General features: G+C 41.0%; 1 protein-coding gene across 2 annotated transcripts in view; it reads left to right on the plus strand.

Moving 5' to 3' along the window:
• The first annotated feature begins 11789 nt into the window (after positions 1 to 11789).
• Positions 11790 to 20627, plus strand: part of CHURC1 (churchill domain containing 1) — a 15680-nt gene continuing 6842 nt past the window's right edge. Inside the window, exons 1-3 of one of the 2 annotated variants that reach the window (XM_014584217.2) lie at positions 11795 to 11899; positions 15727 to 15771; positions 19501 to 19636. In XM_014584217.2, coding sequence (XP_014439703.1) covers positions 11861 to 11899; positions 15727 to 15771; positions 19501 to 19636 — 220 coding nt within the window. In that variant the 5' untranslated portion in view covers positions 11795 to 11860. Of the gene's footprint in view, positions 11900 to 15726; positions 15772 to 19500; positions 19637 to 20627 lie in introns of both variants that reach the window. The other variant, XM_006142407.2, reaches the window with a different exon arrangement.

Here is a 20627-nt window from a genome sequence, read left to right on the forward strand (position 1 = left end):
CTTTCCCTATCTGTATTTTCTTCCTCCTTTGCTCTAGTAAGCTTCTTGTTTGGAATTCAGAGGAAGAAAAGTTACTATAAGCAATTAGAAAAATCAGAATTTATTCTAAGCAAATATAGTGCTATCAATATTCCAACACAAGACATAAATTCTTTATCATATCCTTAAAAAAAAAAAAAATCCATGACCTGGGACCAGCAGGTGGCATGGTGTTTGAGGCTCTGGATTCCAACATGGTCAACTGTAGTTTGAGTCCCAGACCTGGCAACTTGAAAATCACACCGGGCATGTGTGCATGTATGCCCAAAATCCCAAGAGGAGAATGGAAGAGAAGGGATTGTGGTGTAGCCATCCCCCTAGGGGGTGATTTCTCACTTTCCCTTTCTCTGTCTCTCTCCTGCAAAGCACACCTGCTGTATGACAAAAACAAAAACAAAAAAATTTGTAATCCTGGCTATTCCTTGAACTTTCATCTCATTTTTTTTTCTCCCCGATCACCAGACTTCTCATAAGATCAGCCTTCATTTATTATCTCTCTTCCCTCACTGCCTACTCATCCCTTAACCCTTATGACATTAAGCTCCCTATATAAACACAGTAAGATTGTATCCTCCAAAGCCCCCAGTGTTATTCTCACCCTCCAAATTACCAGTTTTTTTCAGTTTTCACCTCCCTTGGCCCTTTTCAACATCTTTTCCTATTGTCCTCTTGCCTCCACACTGTCCTATTTCCTTCCACTTCTGGATCCTCTCTTTTGCTGTCTTTGCAAGCTATCTTCTTTCTCAGTCTATAATTATGATTGCATTCCAAGGGATGAGCTCAGACTGTCTGCTGTTTATGATCTTGAAGGAGAGCACTTTTCATTCAATTATTCAATGCTACACAGAATTTCTAAACTCAAATCTCTAGCCATGACCTCCTGCCTCAGTTCCAATTTAATATTACCTGCTGAATATGTCCAAATGGAAGTCTTGAACTCATGGCTGCAGCAAAACTTATGTCTTCCCCCAAAAAAACCTAACTCCTCCTCTCAAGTCCCCCACATTCATCAATGATACCATCATGCTCTTAATTACTCAGGTTTGAAATCTTGAGTCACTCTTGACTGTGCGCCCTCCTTGCATAGTTGGCCACTCACCAATCTCTGTCTATCCTGGCTCCATAAACTCTCACAATCTCTTTATATCCCTCTCTCCTGCTGCTACTGTAGCTCAGATTCTTGTCATCTCTCACCAAGGAATTTCTAACATTTTTTTAAGCTAGTTCTCCTTCATCCTCTTTCTTTCAAGGCATTGAACACTTCAGTTAGGAGTATTAATTCCAAAAACATTTTGTTGTAGGAATCATTCCCTAATCAAAACTCTTCCATTAGATTCCTATCACCTACAAAATAAAATGTGAATTTTCCTAATCTGACATTTAAACCCTCCATTATCTGTTATTCGCTTGTTTTTATTTAGTTTTAAAGATGTTTGCTACAGGACATGTGTGCTTGCTGGAGTGACAGAGTTAGAGAGACAGAAAGCGAGAAGTCACTCCCCAGGGGAGATGGACATGCCACGATCCCTTCTCTTCCACTCTCCTTTCTGAATTTTGGGCACATAAGCACATGTGCCTGGTGTGAGTTTCAAGCCACTGGGTCCAGGACTTGAACCACAGTCGACCACACAGGAGTCCAGAGCCCCAACCACTTCACCACCTGCTGGCCTGGCTTGTTTCTATTCTTACCTTGTGCATACCCTCTGCACAATCCTATTCTCCAGTACTTTTCCCAAAATTACTTACTGTGTTCACCGGCTCTGGGACTCCCACCACGGTCGACTATGTGGGAGTCCAGTGACATAACCTTTACGCCATCTGACTAACGTTTATATAATACTTAATACATATATCAGACCCACATTGTGTGGATTATCTCCTTTAATTCTCACATCAGTTCAGTGAGAAAGGAGTATTCCCATTTTGCAGTCAAGGAAAAAGGTGCACAGAAGCCCGTGCACAGTGCGTCCCAGCTACAGGTAACAGAGCTTGGATTACATCAACTTTGGTGGGAAAATGTAATCCTGATATGTAGTCAGAAGAAGCCTGAGCAATTGTAAAAATTCATTACATGATAACTTGAACCAGGGCCGGGCCCAGGTGTAATTATGAAGTCAGCCTCCTCTGAGTGAAGGGTCAAAGCTTCATCCTGGGTCAGCTTCAAAGTACAATGGTCATGCTCGCTCAGAACAACTGGATCCCTCATGGCAACTGCAATTAAATCTTGGCTTGTTTGGCTTGAAACACACAGGCCACGTGCAAATGCCCAAGATCTGATGGACTTAAGGCCCGGAGAAAGGCGATTATGGCGTGACCAGACCTGTGGAAGTGGAAGGTGCTCCCTTCTCTCTCTCAGATGCACATGCAAGCTATCATGAGTAAAGAAAAAAAAATTTTTTTTAAAAACATGTTTTTAGAGAAGCAAGCAGGTGTCATGGTGGTTAAGGTACTGGGTCTCACATAGCTGAATCCAGGGTTCCAGTCCTGGACTGGCAACATGAAAATCATGCTGGGCACACATGCATGTATGCCCCAAATTCCAAGAGGAAAATGGAGGAGAAGGGATTTGGGCTGGCCATCTCTCTGGGGACTGATTTCTCACTTTCCCTTCTGTCGGTCACTCTCTCTTCAGAGAGTGTGCATGCCCTGTTGCAAAAACCTAAAAACAAACCAAAAAAACCTTCATTTTTATCATAAAAACCCATGTTTTTATCATGAAAAATCCTAAATTTTTGTCATGACATTACATAGAGGTATGCAGCCTACCTTAAGTACCAGTCCTTCCAAACTTGTTTTCCCAAGCTTCTATACTTTTACACAGGTTGTACCTACTTTTTAAAAATTATTTTTAATTTTATTAATTCATTTACTTATTTTATTTTGGCCAGAGAAGTGAGAGAGAGAGAAAGTGAGAAAGCAAGTCACCAGGTTCAGGACTTGAACCATGGCTGGCCATATGGGAATGTCCAGCACCTTAACCACTATACCACCTGCTGGTCCCCAAGGTTGTATCTACTTTTGGAGGAACACCCTATCTGACATTCCCTATTGTCTACACATTCTCTGAGAGTTCGCTGAAGTATCCAGTCTTCTGGAAAACCTTTGCTGACACTGCCCTCCCTCCTCTATCCAGCCTCTCCCAAGCTAAGATGCCTGCTCTTTCTCTGGGCCCCAGTAGCATCCCAAAGCATAGTGATTACACTATACTGTGATCATTCTTTTTTCAATCTTCCAGGATTGTGCTACTTGAAGGTGAGGTGAATTAAATAATATGAATTAAATAATGATATAACATGATATGAATGAAACTGAGCTTTAATATTATCATTCCTACTTTCATCATGGAGAGCATTATTTTTAACATGGAAATGAAAGGCCCTCTGATGTAGACATCTCACGTGTTAACTGAACTGGTGGGGAAGAACTAAGAAGCCATGCTAGCAGGGGAGTCACCTACCCTCCTTCGACCTAAATCAACAAAACGTTGGGGATCCAATTATCTATAAAGGAAAAACACCAAGTAACGCACAAAACCAAGTGAAGTCAGGAAGGTGTTACTAAATTTCCAGGAATAAGATAACAAATTGAACAAGTTTACAGATCATTTCCTAGAGAGCAATGAGGTGTTAAAGCAAATGGTATGAGGGCACATTGTTCTCGTCAAGTCATCCCCGTCTTAGGGAGACTCTCCCTTTTAGGAGGCGCAGCTGAAGACATAGTTAGCAATAAATTTGTGGTGTATTATTGAAGAAAAGAAAATTAGACTTAATTTTTTTAAGGGCCATCAGGTGGCAAAGAGGTTGAGGCAACTGGATCCCACGTGGCTGACTGTGCTGTTCAAATATGGGACTTAACAACTTGAAAAACACACCAGGCATGTGTGCATGCATGGGTGCCAAAAACTCTTGAGAGGAGAATGGAGAAGGGATCACAGTGGACCATCCTAGGGGGTGGCAGCGGGAGGAGGGGGGGCTTCTCACTTTCTCTCTCTGTTTCTCTCTGGCAAGCACATGTAATCTATTTTTTTTTTTAATTAAGCCAAATTTCCTTCCCTTGGAAAAAATTTTTGCTTTCCTTCTCAAATTCTAAGCCTTTGAAAGCAGGGACGTGGAGTAAACAGAGTGAATTGTAAACGAGACAGGTGGAATGGTGGCTCTTTGGACCATGATATTTGGGGTAAGGTGGGGGGATGGCTGAAACCATGTGTTCAGCTTTTGAAAGCAATCAAAACATTCCCACTAAGCAACCACAATGTGCCAGGAATTATGTTGACAGCTCAAAACAAGCATCATTCTCAGGGAGTTATGGTCAAGTGGTACTGTGCTCATTGTTTCCCATAGGAGAATGGACAGTTGGTACTTAGAATGCGATACTAATATCCAGTCTTCAGGGAAGACATGATATTTGAGCCATGTCTGAGAGATTGAATATGAGTCCAACAGGCAGAGAATGGGCCCCCTGAGGAGAGGGAATAGTCATAAAAAGTTAGGAAGAAGACCTGTAAGAATTTTGACCCAGCAGGTGACATGGTGGTTAAGGTGCTGGACTCTCACATAGCCGTTGGAGTCCAGGACCCGGTGGTTTGATAATCACGCCAGGTGTGCATACATGTGTGCCTCAAATCCAGGAGAATGGAGGAGAAGAGACTATTGCATGGTCATCCCCTGGAGAGGGTGATTTCTCATTTTCCTTCTCACTGCCTATGTCTCTCTCCAGCAAGCACATGTACTTTATGGAAAAAAAATAAAAAAGAATCTAGTGTTGACCTGGGGCCAGCAGGTGGTGTGGTGGTTAAGGTGCTGGACTCCCATGTGACTGACCATGGTTTGAGTCCCAGACCTGGTAGCTTGCTTTCTCGTTCTCTGGTCAAATTGAAAAATAATAACAATAATAAATAATTTTAAAAATAAGTAATTATTTTAAGAGTTTGGTGTTGGTCATGAGAAATTTGACAAGACTAGAAATAGGAGATACGTGACCACAAGGAAAGAACAGCTGAGGAACAGCGAGACATGGGTTAGAGAGGCAGACCTAGGCCACATTTCAAAAGGCTTTGATTGTGGTAGTCAGGAAGTTAGTCTTTATCCTGAGGGCAATAGGAAATCATGGAGCTTTTAAAGCAGTGACATAATAAGATTTATTATAACTCTTAACAATCTTGGCACTGTCTAACATAGTTGCTTAATAATACGTTTCAGTTCTCTCAAACCTTATTACGTACTTTCACATTTGTTCTCGAAAAAGATTTCATAAAGAATGAGGAGCCAGAGGGTGGGAATCTGGCTAAACAGGAGCTCAAAGCAGTGCTCACAAAGAAGGTTCCCTGTCTTTAGGTAACTTTCCAAGTTGACTCTGGGAGGAGCCCAGCCATAGCTCTCTCTACCAGCTCCCGTGGTTTCTCTTCCTAAGACAACTCTTCTCCCAGTGTCCTCGTTAAGATAGCATATGCCCACTCAGTCTTTTCAAGTACATGTGGACCACTTCATACACGTTTGTCAAAGTGCAGTCTCTTGTCGCCCAATTTAGCGGGACATAGACACATGCATCTGGCAAGGTGTAGTCCCTAGCTGTCCTCTTCCCTAATTTATTAGTCTCCTTTTACCAGCTGAGGCTCAAGCTCAGAGTTTTTCTTTCTTTTTTTTTTTTTTCTTTTCCCCCTTCAGTGTTTGGCTATAGGGCATGAGGTTGCCACAAAGAGAAAGAGAGGGAAAATGAGAAATTACCGGGGATGGCATACTGCAATCCCTTCTCCTCTTGGGATTTGAGGCATGCATGCACATGCACCTAGTGTGTTTTACAGGCTGCTAGGTCTGGGGCTTGAACCACCAAGAGGGCCATGTGGAGTCCAGCACCTTAACCACCACACAACCTGCTGGCCCAAAGCTCTTCTTTTTCTTCTGGAGACATTTTTGCTATAGGGCACGTACGCTCGCCAGACAGAGACAGAGACAGAAAGCGAGAAATCACCCCCCCCAGGGGGAATGGCCACGGCACAATCCCTTCTCCTCCAGTCTCCTCTCGGGATCTTGGGCACGCACGCACACGTGCCCAGCATGAGTTTTAAGCCACCGGGTCTGGGATGTGAACCACGGTTGACTACATGGGAGTCCAGTGACATAGCCGTTATTCTAACTGCTGGTCTCCAAAGTTATTTTTCTTAACACCTTTGAGTCACATATCTATACTCATATTTTTAAAACATTTGCATATCATTTTATAAAGCAACTCTGTGAGGCAGACATATTTATTATTATCAATATTCTATGGTTGAGAACATTGAAGCTCAGACAATAAGTAACTTGCTGGTGGTTGGTCTTCATATTTTTAAGATACAATTTGGGGGAGCCAACAGGTGGCATGGTGGTTAAGGTGCTGGACTCCCACATGGGAATCCAACTATGATTTGACTCCTATGCCTGGCGGCTTGCTTTCTTGCATTTTCTCTCTCTGTCTCTCTCTTTCTCTCTGGTGAGCGCACATGCCCTATAGCAAATTTTAAAAATAACAATAATAAATAAAATTAAGTAAATAATTATTTTTTTAAAGATATGATTGGGATCATAATCTAAAAATATAACTTTAAATCATCATGCTATTTCTCAAATATCTCTTGCAGCTTTTGTGTTCCAAGTCAAAACTACTCTACAGTCTTTCTTGACTTTTTGGATTTGTATGGATTTTGTGCCTGAATTACCTTGAAATAAACCTTCAGTCTACTCACCATTCTCCAGGAGAAACAAGGTGCCTCGTGACTTCTCTTTCTCACTTCTCCTTTTCTCTAAAAATTCCAAGCTCCTTCACCTCTCTGAATGCACAGGTGGTGGAGAACTAAAGTCTGAGTATTACTATATCCTGTTTTTTTTGCCCCACATTCAGGAAAAAAACCCACAATAAAATAAAAACGTATCTAAACCCCAGTTACATTTGACTGTTAAGTCCATTTCAATCCATGGAAGATTTGAGACAGACTATTTCCCCAAAGGCTACTACATTCGAGATTTTGACATGTGTCACGAAATTTTCATATGCAAACGATCATCTGTATTTGAACAGAGACGCAAGCTGAAGAAAACAGAATAGAAGGGAAATGTCGGTTGTTCCCTTGCTTTTAAATGCCATGTGTTTGAATGGCTGAGGCCATAATCTGAATAGGGGAAGTAGCCTACAGTGAGCTATGAAAACTCTGAAGGGAAGAAAGTCCAACTCAGTCACTGAGCTGAGAAAAAAAAACAGAAAAAAAAACTGTTGACCCTTAACTTTTCAGAGCATTGAGGTATTAATATTTGTCCTTAGCCAGGTTCACCTGTGTTCACTGCGTAACCAGCACTGCCACCGGAATTGCTGCTAATTCATTCATCCCAGGAAGGTGACACCAGGTAAAGAAACCACAGACTCTAATTTCACACTCTCCTTGAGACAATGCATATGTCTTCACCAAGCCGATGTGCTTCTGCGTGGAGACGACCTTCCTTTCCTCCAACTGTAAACTTGATCTGCAATGTGACCATAAAGACTCAGGTACTCTTTTAACAACAAAGGATGAAGAAGATAGATACTATCTCCACTGCATCCTTCTATCCTTTTGGCATTGGGCATCATCGAAGGCAAAAAGCTCACAGAAAGGCAGTGTTAAAAGGAGATTCAAACTGCACTCTTTCGGGTAGTTATTTATTTATTTGCCAGAGGGCTCATGCTCTCACTAGAGACAGGGGTGGGAAAAGGGGAAAAGCATGCCCGCCATGGGTGTGGTCGTGCCACAATCCTTTCTCCTCCATTTCTCCATCCTGTTGGGATTATTGGGTGCACACACACACCTGGTGTATTTCTCAAGCTGCCAGGGCTAGGATTCTCACTGAGGTCAACCATGTGGGATCCGGCTCCCTTAACCCACTGTGCTTCAGAGCTGACCCATTTAGAGAAAAAATTTAATTTTGTTCCAGGGATGTAGGTCAGCATATGTAATTAAGCCAACAAGTAGAACCACTTTAACACTTAGATTCTCCTAAAATGTCTTTTTTTTTTTTTAACCAACAGATAACCTCATGCATAAACTGTAGCACATGGGTGGGTATATCTGATATACAACATTGACACTGCATGTTTGTTAAAGATTCATATGGGCAAGATTATTTTTCCAGGGGAAATTCTGTTAGAAGATAATCCCCTTATTTTTCCAGGGGAAATTCTGTTAGAGGATAATCCCAAAATGATCTCTGCAAACTGCTCTTTATATAATAACTATAAGATATTTTTTAAAATTAAAAACTGTTTGCTTATTTTGCAATGGCACATGGCCATTCCTTTCAAGTGCTAATCTCCTTCTGCTTTGTAATCTCTGCACCTGTCAACCTCGGATACTTTTATATTCCTATGACCACAGTTGCACTTTAATTTCTGGTCCTGTGTACCTCTTCTCCTCCAGTCTCATCTGCTCCTCCCTAAATGAGCCTACATTTGAATGGAGAATTTCATTGGGTAGCTAGCTCTTAGCCCTTGAACTCCAATATCTATGAATAAAATGAGTTTTTTTTCTTCACTTGCTCATTTTTATAACAAAGATATGATATGACTCTGGGAAGATAAAAAGATGCTTGTAAGAATATAGATTGTCCTTCATGCCTCAGAACATGATATTAGTTCATGCAAAAGGACATGATCTTTGACATCTGTGACCCTAGAGTAATTTTTCAGTGTCTAATTTTATTTTCTGTCATGTGTGTTCTCTATTAGTGATGAGGCAGAAAGCTATACATCCCCCCCTTGTGGTTCCTGTCAGTGTCTGCCTTTAGCATCTCCAATTTCTTCCAATTTCAATCAGTCCCTATAAAATGTTAAAATAGTCCTCCTAAGCCAGAACTCCAGCTTCACTCCCTACTCAAACCTTGAGTAGCTCTCTACCACCTGCAAAATAAAGCCCAAACCCCTTGGCACAGTCCATCTGAAATGTCTACACTAAATCTCTGCTTTTTGAAATCCTATAGATTCCTAAATCCCAAATTTCTCCTTTTCAATCCCCCATCTGAGAATAATATTTCCATTTCATGCACCTATACAACAATCTGTCAGTAATTATAGACATCTGTGCTCATCTCTGAGACTATTATGAATTATCTGCAGAGTAGAAAAGGACAATGTCTTTTTCATCTTCCTGTAGTCCACACAATTACTGGCACATCAAAGGCACTCAACAAATATCTACAGCATTGAATAAAATAGACACAATGGTTAGTAAAATGAAAAATCAGCATCAGGGGCCAGCTCTGTGGTACAGTGTAATGTGCTGCTCAAGGGAAGCCAGATCCCACTTGGTGACTGGTTGCAATCCCTCCAAGTCAGCCGGAAACGCCCCACATGGGGAGTGCGTAAGAGCTAATGGGTTGGAGGACTGCAGAAAGGAGATGTGGTGTCCAGACCTGTGGTGGATGGGTGCTCCTCTCTCTTGCTCACTCTCATGGGCACACACATATTTTCTATCCTGAATAAAGAAAAAAAATTTTTTTGATTAGTCAACATTAGGCTTTAAAAACAAAGAAGCCTTTTTAAAAATAAATCGAGAGCATTATATATATCAACCCTATGCAAGAAGAATATAATAAGCTACATGTGTAATTTAAAATATTCTAGCAGCCATATTGAAAAAGAAACAGGTGGGGCCAGCAGGTGGCATGGTGGTTAAGGTCCTGGACTCCCACAACACTGCAGTTGAAGTCCTGAACCTGATAGCTTGAAAATCACTTAGGGCACATGTGTGTGCATGCCCAAAATCCCAGGAGGAAAATGGAGGAGAAGGGATTGTGGCGTGGCTATCCCCCTGGGAAGTGATTTCTCACTTTCTCTGTCTCCAGTGAATGCACATGCCCTATGGCAAAAACCAAAAGAAAAAGAAGTAACAGGTAAAATTCATTTTAGTAATACAATTTATCTAACCTAACATCAAAATATTATTTTAATAGGTAGTCATATAAAACTTACTTAGGAGATATTTTAAATCCTTTTTTCACATTGAGTCTTCTGAATCTAGTGTGTAGGATGTACTTATCACACATCTCAGTTCAAACTTGCCATATTTAAAGTACTTTATAGCCACACTTGGCTAAATGCTACAGTAGTAGAGAGAAGTTGAACCAAGGGTAGAAACGGAGTCCTGATCCTGGTTGACTATTGAGTAATTTTGTTACCACAGACAAGAAATTTAACTACTTTTTTTTTTTTTGTAATCCATTCATCTGAAAGGTGAGGCATTCTTTTCTTACCAATTTTACAGGGTTGTGATAGTATAAAATTAGAAACTGAAAGGAGGACACGTTCAAAAGGTTGAAAATGTCATATAAATGAGAGGCATTATAATTATTCCAAGAAGAAAGTAAGCTCTGGTGGCACAATTTAGCAGTGTTTCTTAGCACACCTGTGAATTTTAGTAACCATTCAGATCCTTAACAGAGGCTGAAATACTAAGTTAGAATTTCAGTGCCCCAACAGAGATATAATTCCCACATTAGAAAAATCCAATTAAACTGAGTTGCTTTGAAATAGTTATTCCCTTCTCCTCCTCCTCCTCCTCCTCCTTCTCCTCCTCCTCCTCCTTCTCCTCCTCCTCCTCCTCCTTCTCTTCCTCCTCCTTCTTCTCCTCTTCCTCCCTCCTCCTCCTCCCTCCTCCTCCTTTTATTATTTTAAGGTTTTTGCCCATAGGGCGCCTACGGTCGCTGGAGAGAGACAGAGAGACGGAAAGTGAGACATCACTCCCGGTGGGGGATGGCCATGCCACAATGCCTTTTCCTCCACTCTCGTCTCAGGATTTTGGGCACACAGGCACACGGGAACACGTGCCCAGTGTGATTTTCAAGTCGCCACATCCGAGGCTCTAACCCACAGTGATCATATGGGAGTCCAGGGTCTTAACCACTACACCACCTGCTGGCTCCTATTGAGTCTCTCTGATAACACATCCCTTGCTTCATTTATCTGACAGCAACTTAGCAGGGTTAAGACAGGATGCTAATGTCCCCATAAATTTCTCCATTGGAGGACCTGGGACAGGTTGTTCTAAGCCACACAGACAAACTTGGGAGATTCAGATTCATATTCATATTCAGGTTAATTCTATCATTGTGAATAAGAAAATGTTTTCAATACAATGCACCAGTCACAAGAATTTGAGAGCCACAGGATTGGGAAACGATGCAGGAATAGTTGACCTAGCCATTGTTTATTTCCATAGTGCTTGCCTGCCATTGAGGTGCTTCTGCGACACAGGGAGAGACACATTTCTCGTCGCTATGTCCTCCAGAGGACTTTGGACGGTCATTTATCATTCACATTTGAACTGTTATTTTTAGAAGATTCTGCCAAGTTCTAAATACTTCGGTTGTTGCTTATTCACCTGCTAAGATCTGATCTCTTACCGCTCTCACTGCTAAGAAATGGTCAAAAGATACTCAAAGTATTACTATTTCAGTTTTGGACATCAGTAAGCCGAGGCAGCAAGAAGCGATTCCCTTCGTTGTGTGTCGTGACTTGCCTTTCTACAATAATAGCTTCGGCTCCGGAAGGAGTCTACTTAAAACTTTGCTTAGTCCAAGACTCACTTTCCCTTCGCCGCCGCAAGGTGCACTTCCACCGGAGAGCCCCAGTTTCTTCCTCTTTCTCTGAAGATTGTTCTATCCCGGACTCACCCATGTTTAAGCCCCGCCCTAGTAACAGTTGCTAGGGGGCGGAGACCCGCGGGACGAGTACTAGGCGCGCATGCGGCAACTTGCCTTAGCTCTCGCGAGGTTTCGTCTTCCGGGAGCGCTGGAGGACGTTCCCTGCTCACCTCGTCGCGATGTGTGGGGACTGTGTGGAGAAGGAATATCCCAACCGGGTGAGCAAGTGGGCGCCGAGAACTTCCCGCTTCCTTGGCCGTGGCCGGCCTCGGCCGCACTGCCCATTTCCAGTAGTTGTATTTAGGCATCTGCCACCGAGGACGGTCCGTGGCGGTCGCTGCCCGCTGGTCCCCGCCCTGTCAGCCTCACCCGTGCTATCCTGAGCTCCAGGGAACAACAGAGGGTGGCCGTCGCTGCCCCGCTGGTCCCCGCCCTGTCAGCCTCCCCCGTGCTGTCCTGAGCTCCAGGGAACAACAGAGAAAACCCCATCGGGACCACCACGGAGAGTTCCACTCCCGTTTTTATTCTCGAGCACAGTTCGATAAAATTCACTTTTCTTACCGAATTCTAGCGCTGGAAGGGACTTCTAACGTCATCTGTTTTGATCCGGTTTTGCAGATGAAGAAACTCATGCCCAGCGAGGGGAAGTCACTTGTTCAAGCCCACATTCTAGTAATAACATGTGAGCCAGCACTAGAAATAGGGTATCATGGCTATTACTTTTTTAAAAATTTCTGTTCCTTTTAGGCACAAGATGTTGCAAAGCTTGTCTGTTCTCATTCATTCGAGGTATACTTACTGCACATTTATGGATGTATAACTGCGCCATTCCCAGGCCAGAATGGAGTGCCAAAGAAATCAAAGGCAGCTTCCACGCTGCCTGAGAGATTACAGTTTTTATTATATTATGTGATTAATAAAACATGAGTAGCACAATCTATAAATGCTCTTCAAGTTAGAGAAAGTAGAGAGTAATAGGAGGTAGATGCCATTCTCTTTCAAAAATAGGTGAACTTCTGTTGGGGCTTGAAGGACAGTTATGGTTAGGTTAAGATAGGAAAAGGAAAGGAGCAACTAGAGGATGTGTAAGTAACAAGAAAGATGATTCCTGCATTGCTGGGAGGAACAGAATCTATGGTTGCTTCTGTTTTTTAATATTTTATGAGTAATATGTAGCTTTTTGAATTCCCACATGGCACAACCACTTTGGAGAAAAATGGACATACTGCCCGCCAGCCAGGTGCCCTAGTGGTTAGTTCCCACATAGTGGAGTACACTGTTTGAGGCCCAGACCTGGTGGCTTGGAAAATGCTCTGGGCACATGTACCCAGGCCCCAAATAGAAGAGAATGGAAGAGAAGGGATTGCCCTGTGGCCCTCCCTGGGGGAGGGGGGAGGAAGGGAGATTTCTCACTATCCTTTCTCTCTCTCTCTGAGGAGCACATGTACCATAAAGCAAAAACTTAAAAATAAAACCCATATATCAATGACCCAACAATTCCTATTCTAGAAAAATATGTGTGCATATGCTCCTGGAGACTTGTGTAAGAATGCTGATAACAGCAACAGCATAGTTTGTAATAATAGAAAAAGTGACTGATATGTTCCCACAGTGTAACAGTGAATGAATGAGTAAAGAAAGTTAATGGAGGGACCAGCAGTTAGCGTAATGGCTATGTCGCTGGACTCCCACGTAGTCGACCGCGGTTTGAGTCCCGGACCCAGTGGCTTAAACTCACACTGGGCGCATGTGCATGCATGCCCAAGATCCCGAGAGGAGAATGGAGGAGAAGGGATTGCGGTGTGGCCATCCCCTCTGGGGGGTGATTTTTCGCTTTCTGTCTCTGTCTCTCTCCGTCTGTCTGGCGAGCACATGCGCCCTATAGCAAAAACCTCTCCAAAAAAAGAAAAAAGAAAGTGAATGGAAAGCAGTGGTTCTCAACTAGGAATGATTTTGCTTCTAGGGGACATTTGGCACTATCTGGCCACATTTTGTGGTTGCCACAAGGAGCGAGGGATACTACTAACGTCTGATGGGTAAAAGCCAGCAATGCTGTTACGCATCTTGCAATGCACAGGACAGCTGCCATACAGAGCGTTATGTGCCCCAATGTCTAATGCTGAGATTGAGAAACTCCGAAGTAGAACAATGAAAGTAAACCAGAATTGTGCACAGCAACTTGAAATAAGTATGTTGATGATGGAACACATAAAATATAATTCAGAAATAGGCAAAGTAATACATTTTATTTAAGGATGTTCCTGGGAGGTAAAACTATAAAAGAAAGCAAATAATTATCATAAAGTCAGGATAGTGGTCACTGCTAATAACATTAGAGTTAGATGGAGAACTGTCACATGAGGGGAAGGCTTCTAGGGTGCAGGCAATGTTTTATTTCTTGATGTGGGTGGTGGTTGTACAGGTGTTCACTTTATCCACTATGTTTGTTGCATATTTTCCTGTATTGTATTCTGTTTCATGTATTTTGCAGTGTAGGGTATGAAAGAGATTAGGTTGAATTCTTAAGAGTGGAGCTAATTGGCCACTGGCACTGTGGTGCAGTTGGATAAGGGAACCAGACCCTACATGGCCCACTGGAGTTCACATCCCAGCCTATAGACTTAAAAAACACATCAGATCACGTGTATGTGTCTGCCCAAAATCCTGATGGAAGAAAAAGAATTACAATGTGATCATGCCAAGAGTTCAGCTAGTTCAAGATTTAATGTAAACATCTCATGACTTTTTAAACTTTAGGCATTGGGCAACTATAAAATAATTTTAAATAGGGAAGTTATTACAAAAATCTGTTACTTAAATAAATGAGTTTTATGGCTCTATGTTGGGATGATGAAGTGGAGAGAAGTGTAAAGGGCAGCCCCACAGAGCACTTGGGGGAGCCATGGCAACAATAATATAGGCATAATATAATGAAGACATTGTTTCAAAGAAAGAATTAATACGACTCAACCAATTTAATGTATGAAATAAAAGCTAACGATGATTTCATGGTTTTCAATTGAGGCAACCGGGAAATTGGGAGTGTCATTAAGGAAACTGGAGGCATATCCAAAGAATGGAAGAACACAAATGGCCAAATAGTTTTTATCATGCTTCATTTGAGATTGAGAATGTAATATCTGAGGCCATACACATAACATTGTAGTTGGGTACAAGATTCAGATAGATGAATCAGCCAAATAGAGGTATGAAAATAGAAAGGATTTAGTCCCTGAGGAAAAAAATGTGGAAAATCGAGCACTCAGCAGCAGAGAATAAATTAATTTAGGAAATGACAAGTAAAGTATTAATATAAGGGAAGAGAGAAGAGATAAAAGGTTGAGGTGATTGAAAAACCAGGAAAATGCCTTTCAAACACACTTCTCTCTGATTTTATTCTATTCTAAAATAATTAAAGGAATGTCCTGAAGAATTTAACTTTTCTCTGGAATTTCAGAAGGCAGATTTAGAAATAACGCGTGGGTATTACAGAGTTGTAGACTTTGAATCAGAATAAAGAACTTCCTGACTATGTTCAAAATGGAATGGGTAACACTTAAGAGGAATTGAGCTCTCTTCCTATTGTTCAGTAGAGACTAATTCGAATACTTGAAATGTCAAGGACCCTTCCAACTCTGGGACTTTTTGAAGTCATGAAATATTTTTAAGGTCAATAAGAGCAGAAGCCACTTTCCTGAAGCTTAGCCAAAAAAAAAGGGCAGGAAGACGGCAGCAGCAGGTATACCCTACTTGTTCAGAAGTTAGGCTGGGAAAATGGATTAGTTTGTCAGGAGCTCTAAGTGCAGAGTGAGTAAGGAATATTTAATTATTTATCTTTGGTTACTTAAAATTATCTGGAATTTCGTGGTAGATGTTTTCTTTACAGACTAGAAATGCACAGTTCTGCAGTTCTGAATTCCTAACAGGGCTCTGCCCTGCTTGTTTATAATATTATACCGAGAACTTGAAATCAAGCATGAATCAAGGTGGAAATTAATCATACTAATTTTATGAAATCCCTCTTTTTTTTTTTTTTTTCCTTTAGATTTTTGCCATGGGTGCACGTGTTCACAGGACAGCGACAGATAAAGTGAGAAATCTCCCCCCAGGAAGTTGGCCATGCTGCAATCCCTTCTCCATTCTCTCAGGATTTGGAGTACTTAGGCATATGAGCCATACATATATTTCAGGCTGCCAGTCCAGGACTTGAACTGCAGAATCCACCATGTGAGATCTAGTGCCCTAACCACCATACCATCTGCTGGCCAATGAACACCAATTTTTTTTGTTCTTTTTTAGATTTTTGCCATAGAGTGTATACATCCTCTGAGCAGACAGAAAGTGAGAAATCACTCACCCAGGAGGATTGCCGCCTCAAGGCCATTCTTCATTCTGTTGGGATTTTGGGCATACACATACATGCCTGGTGTGAATTTCAAGCCACTGGGTCCAGGATTTGAAGCATTGTCAGCCATGTGGGAGTCATGGCGTGGTAGAACCCTGACTGGTGTCCTTTGTATATGAGTGTGTGTGTGTGTGTGTGTGTGTGTGTGTGTGTATGTGAGTGAATGAATAAATAAACAAACTTTGGGGGGGGGAGATAGTTAATATGTTACTGATGAAGGTTACCCTTAAACTACTTTCAAATGATCAGGGCTTTTCTAGAAAGCCCTTGAATTCCTTATGTATTGTACCTGCCTTTTGCCATTTCAAATACCTATTTACTTACCACACAACAGATAAATAGATCTTTCCCCTCTTTTCTCAGTGTTTCCTTGGTGTACTGCCTAAGGAAAAACCTCTTGCCTACTTGTCAGATTACAGAGTTTAGGACATGTGGTGCAAAGCACCTGCGTTTAGGGTGCATTCTAGTTCAGAGTTCTTTAAAATTGATAATTTATATTTTTTTCTTTTAAGACTGTTTTGCTTTTCTTAATTTCTTGGAGTCCTTGACAGTCAGCTTTTATAACTTAACGGCAGCTTCAATTCATACACCAGAAGGCTTTTAAGGTAAAAATTTATGGGCTTTAGAATTATATGAAAATGAGAAGAACCTAGAATAGCCAAGTTATAGGACATAGACATCTGATTTAATACTTTATTATAAACTCGCAGTAATCAAGAGAATGCGATGTGAGTACAAAGATAGATACGTAAGCTGAGGGAATAGAGTAGTCAAAATAGACCTGCGAATGGTGTAATGGTTCCATTGCTGGACTCCCATGTAGTTGACCGTGGTTTGAGTCCTTGACCTAGCGGCTTAAAACTCACGCCTGCATGTATGTGCTTCCCCCAAATCCCAAGAGGAAAATGGAGGAGAAGGGATTGCATTGTAGCCATCCCCTGCTGGGAGGTGATTCTCTCTCTGTTTCTCTGGTGAATACACACGCCCTATAGCAAAGTTCTCTAAAAGAAAAAAATGTATTGGCAATTTTTTTTCCTACAAAGGCCCCGTTGTAGGACCAGTCTCATAGCCTAGTGGTTGAGGGAGCTGGATCCCACATGACCCACTGCAGTTCAAATCTTGGCCCCAGCAGCTTGAAAAAACATGCCAAGTATGTGTGCCCCAAAACGAACAGGATGGAGAAATGGAAGAGAAGGGATTAGGGTGTAACCAGGCTCCCCAACCCCTGCATTAGGAGGTGCTTTTTTTCTGTCTCAAACACACATGTGTATATCATGTACCCTCTGGCATTTAATAGAAAAAAAGAGATGAATAAACTTTGTTAGTTTGTTTATTTTTCATTTCTTAGAATTATTTATTTATTTATTTATACATACATAAGTACATACCAGACAGGGACAGAATGAGAGAGAGAGGGAAAGCGAGAAAGCAAGCTGCCAGGTCCAGGACTTGAGCTGCAGTCGGCCATGTGGGAGTCCAGCACCCCCAACTGTCACACCACCTGGCTGGCCCAGTGAAAGACTTTAAAAAAGTTTATTCATCGGGGCCAGCAGGTGGCATGATGTTTAAGACTCTGAATGCCACTTGGCCAACTACAAGGTTTAAGTTCACACCCAGCAGCTTGAAAAACACGCCAGGCACACGTGCACACATGTACCCCAAATCCCAAGAGGAGAGTAGAGGAGAAGGAATTGTGATGTGGACATACCTCCTGAGGGATGATTTACTTTCCTTCTCAAATCTCTGGTAAGCTCACACACACTATAGCAAAAATTAAAAAAAAAAACAAAAACTATTAGAGTACATGAATTTTATTGTATACAAATTATACTTGTTTATTTTTTAAATAAAGCATTTTTACATTTAGTGGCCTGAATTTTATACTTTAATTCTGAAGTTTTTTTCTTTTAGTAGTTAAGTCAATGTGCCTCTGATTTAATATCACTAAACTATATAGTAAAATCTTGATTTCTCCTACCAGAGCTAACTTCTTCCTTAATATATAGAACTAAGAGACCACTCAGAAGAGAGAGATTAATTGTGGTGCTGGGAATCCAGGAAGACTCCATCGTGACATTTACAGTGGGTCTTACAGTGGGTCTTAATTCCCCGGTACTTCTTTTTTTTTCTTTTTTTTTTATAATTATTTTATTTTATTTTATTTATTCATTCATTTTTTTTTAAATTTGATCAGAGAGAAACAGACGTTGAGAGTGAGAGAGAGAGGAAGCGAGAAAGCAAGCCACCAGATTTGGGACTCAAACCCTGGTCGACCAGGTGGGAGTGTCCAGTGCCTTAACCACCACACCACCTGCTGGTCTCTCCCCCTGGTACTTCTTAAAACTCCTAGAAAGTAGAAACATATTTACCTCATCCTTGAATCCTTCACTGTGCTTTGTACGGTATTAAGTTCATAAATGCATTTGAGAATTGTTTTAATGATACTTAGTCACATTATTTAAAAATACTTACTAAATTTGCTGCTCATAATGAGTTGTCTAGATTATAAGATTATTTCATTCTTAGCACGTATTTGTAGGTCTTTAGCATAGACTTCCATTAGACAGGAATGGAAATTGTTTAGAGTTCATTAGTAATGAAGCAAAACCCCTTTCTCTCGAAATACTGTGTGTCAGTTTGATGAATTAGAGAATTTACCTTCTCTGCCTGGATTAACCGGTATCCTTAAGGACTGACATCTATAGACCTGAGTGGTTTTGTTTGTTTATTTTATGTTATTAGTAAGACTTGAGAGCTATTTTAATAATCAACTGAGCATCATAATGCATAAGGTTATCTTTATCATCGGCTCAATATTTCTATTTGGATTGAATTTTGTCTTTGGTGTGTTTCATCTAAAATCTTCACCTAAAAATTTTTTAGATGTTTCTTTTTTGGAGGGGGCATGCCAGCAGGTGATATAGTGGTTAAGGCATTGTACTCCATGGCCAACTGCGGTTCAAGCCCGAGACTTGGTGACTTGAAAATCTCCAAGAGGAGAACAGAAGGGATTGCAGCATGGCCGTCCTCTCCATGGGGGCTGATTTCTCACTTTTCCTCTTACTGTCTCTGTCTGTCTCCAGCCAGCATACATACCCTATGGCCAAACCCTTAAAAAAAGGTTTATTTTTTTTATTTATGTAAGTGTAGAATATTTTGTGTTTCTAAATATTCATTTACATGCATACTTGCAGTCCTCAGGGACTTACAAAACTTAGAACTGTGCTCCAGTTTTATTTAACATGAATAACATCTCTTTAGGAAAAGTGATCATTTCAAAATTGCTTCATGTAGCCTTCAACCAAGTAAATTTTTGCCATGTTTTTTGCCTTTAGAAATTTTAAGTTTATTAATCATTTTTCACCAAACATTTTTAAATGTAAGAAAATTAAATTCCTGTGTCTAATATTTTAGGGTAACACCTGCTTGGAGAATGGATCTTTCTTGCTGAACTTTACAGGCTGTGCAGTGTGTAATAAGCGAGATTTTATGCTGATCACAAACAAATCCTTGAAAGAAGAAGATGGGGAAGAAATAATAACCTACGATCGTAAGTCAGCGCTTTTTCAATGCCAGTCTGATAACAGGTTTCAGTTTTTGGAAGTTGGCATGTTGTGCCAAGTATTCTAAAGCCTATTTCCCTATATATTGTGAAACAGTTACTAGTTAGATTTTTAAGAAGAAAATATAGTTAACCTCTCATTTATTGTAGATACTATCATAAATGACTTTTGCAGATAAGTAAAGCTTATGATTTAGGCACTGAATTTTTTTATTAAATTATTTTATGGGACATATTTTTAGAGACTTTATATTGACTTAATGCAAATGTAGGAACTGTTTTTTGATTAACTTAGAGTATGCCATGTAAGTTTTCACTTTCTAGTATAGTATAATACAGTGATATCCGCTACAGCTATTAAAGTGTTCAGGGCTCTTTTCCCCTACACTAAGTGACCATAGGACATTTCATAGGCTGCTGGGGTTTTTTTTATTGTTTTTTTTTTAGTTTTTGTTTCTTCTTTTGTAACTTTTTTGTTTCCCATCACACTGTCAATCTGTTGTCTTTTATTTGCACTGCTGGAAGCATGCCACCTTCATGTGCTGCTCCTTGTCCTTGATACTGGAAAACCAACTTAATAAACTATGTATAATTAAAAATAAGTCAATTTTGAGGTTGGCACTAAGAATTTCTATGATTAAATGAAGCATATGTATACCTTAGTGGCCAAATACTGTAAGAATTTAAGTTCTTGGGACCAGTAGTTAGTGTAATGGCTATGTCGCTGGACTCCCGCATAGTCGACCGTGGTTCATGTCCCAGACCCATTGGCTTAAAACTCACGCCGGGGCACGTGTGCGTACGTGCCCAAGATCCCAAGAGGAGAATGGAGGAGAAGGGATTGCGGCATGACCATCCCCCCTGGGGGGTGATTTCTCACTTTCTGTCTGTCTCTGTCTGTCTGGCGAGTGCACACGCTCTAGAGCAAAAAACCTCTCCAAAAAAAAAAAAAGTAATAATAATATAAAAACTATTTCTT

The sequence above is a fragment of the Tupaia chinensis genome, unplaced genomic scaffold, assembly GCF_000334495.1.
Source record: "Tupaia chinensis unplaced genomic scaffold, TupChi_1.0 Scaffold000075_1, whole genome shotgun sequence".
Classification (NCBI taxonomy): Eukaryota; Metazoa; Chordata; class Mammalia; order Scandentia; family Tupaiidae; genus Tupaia; species Tupaia belangeri.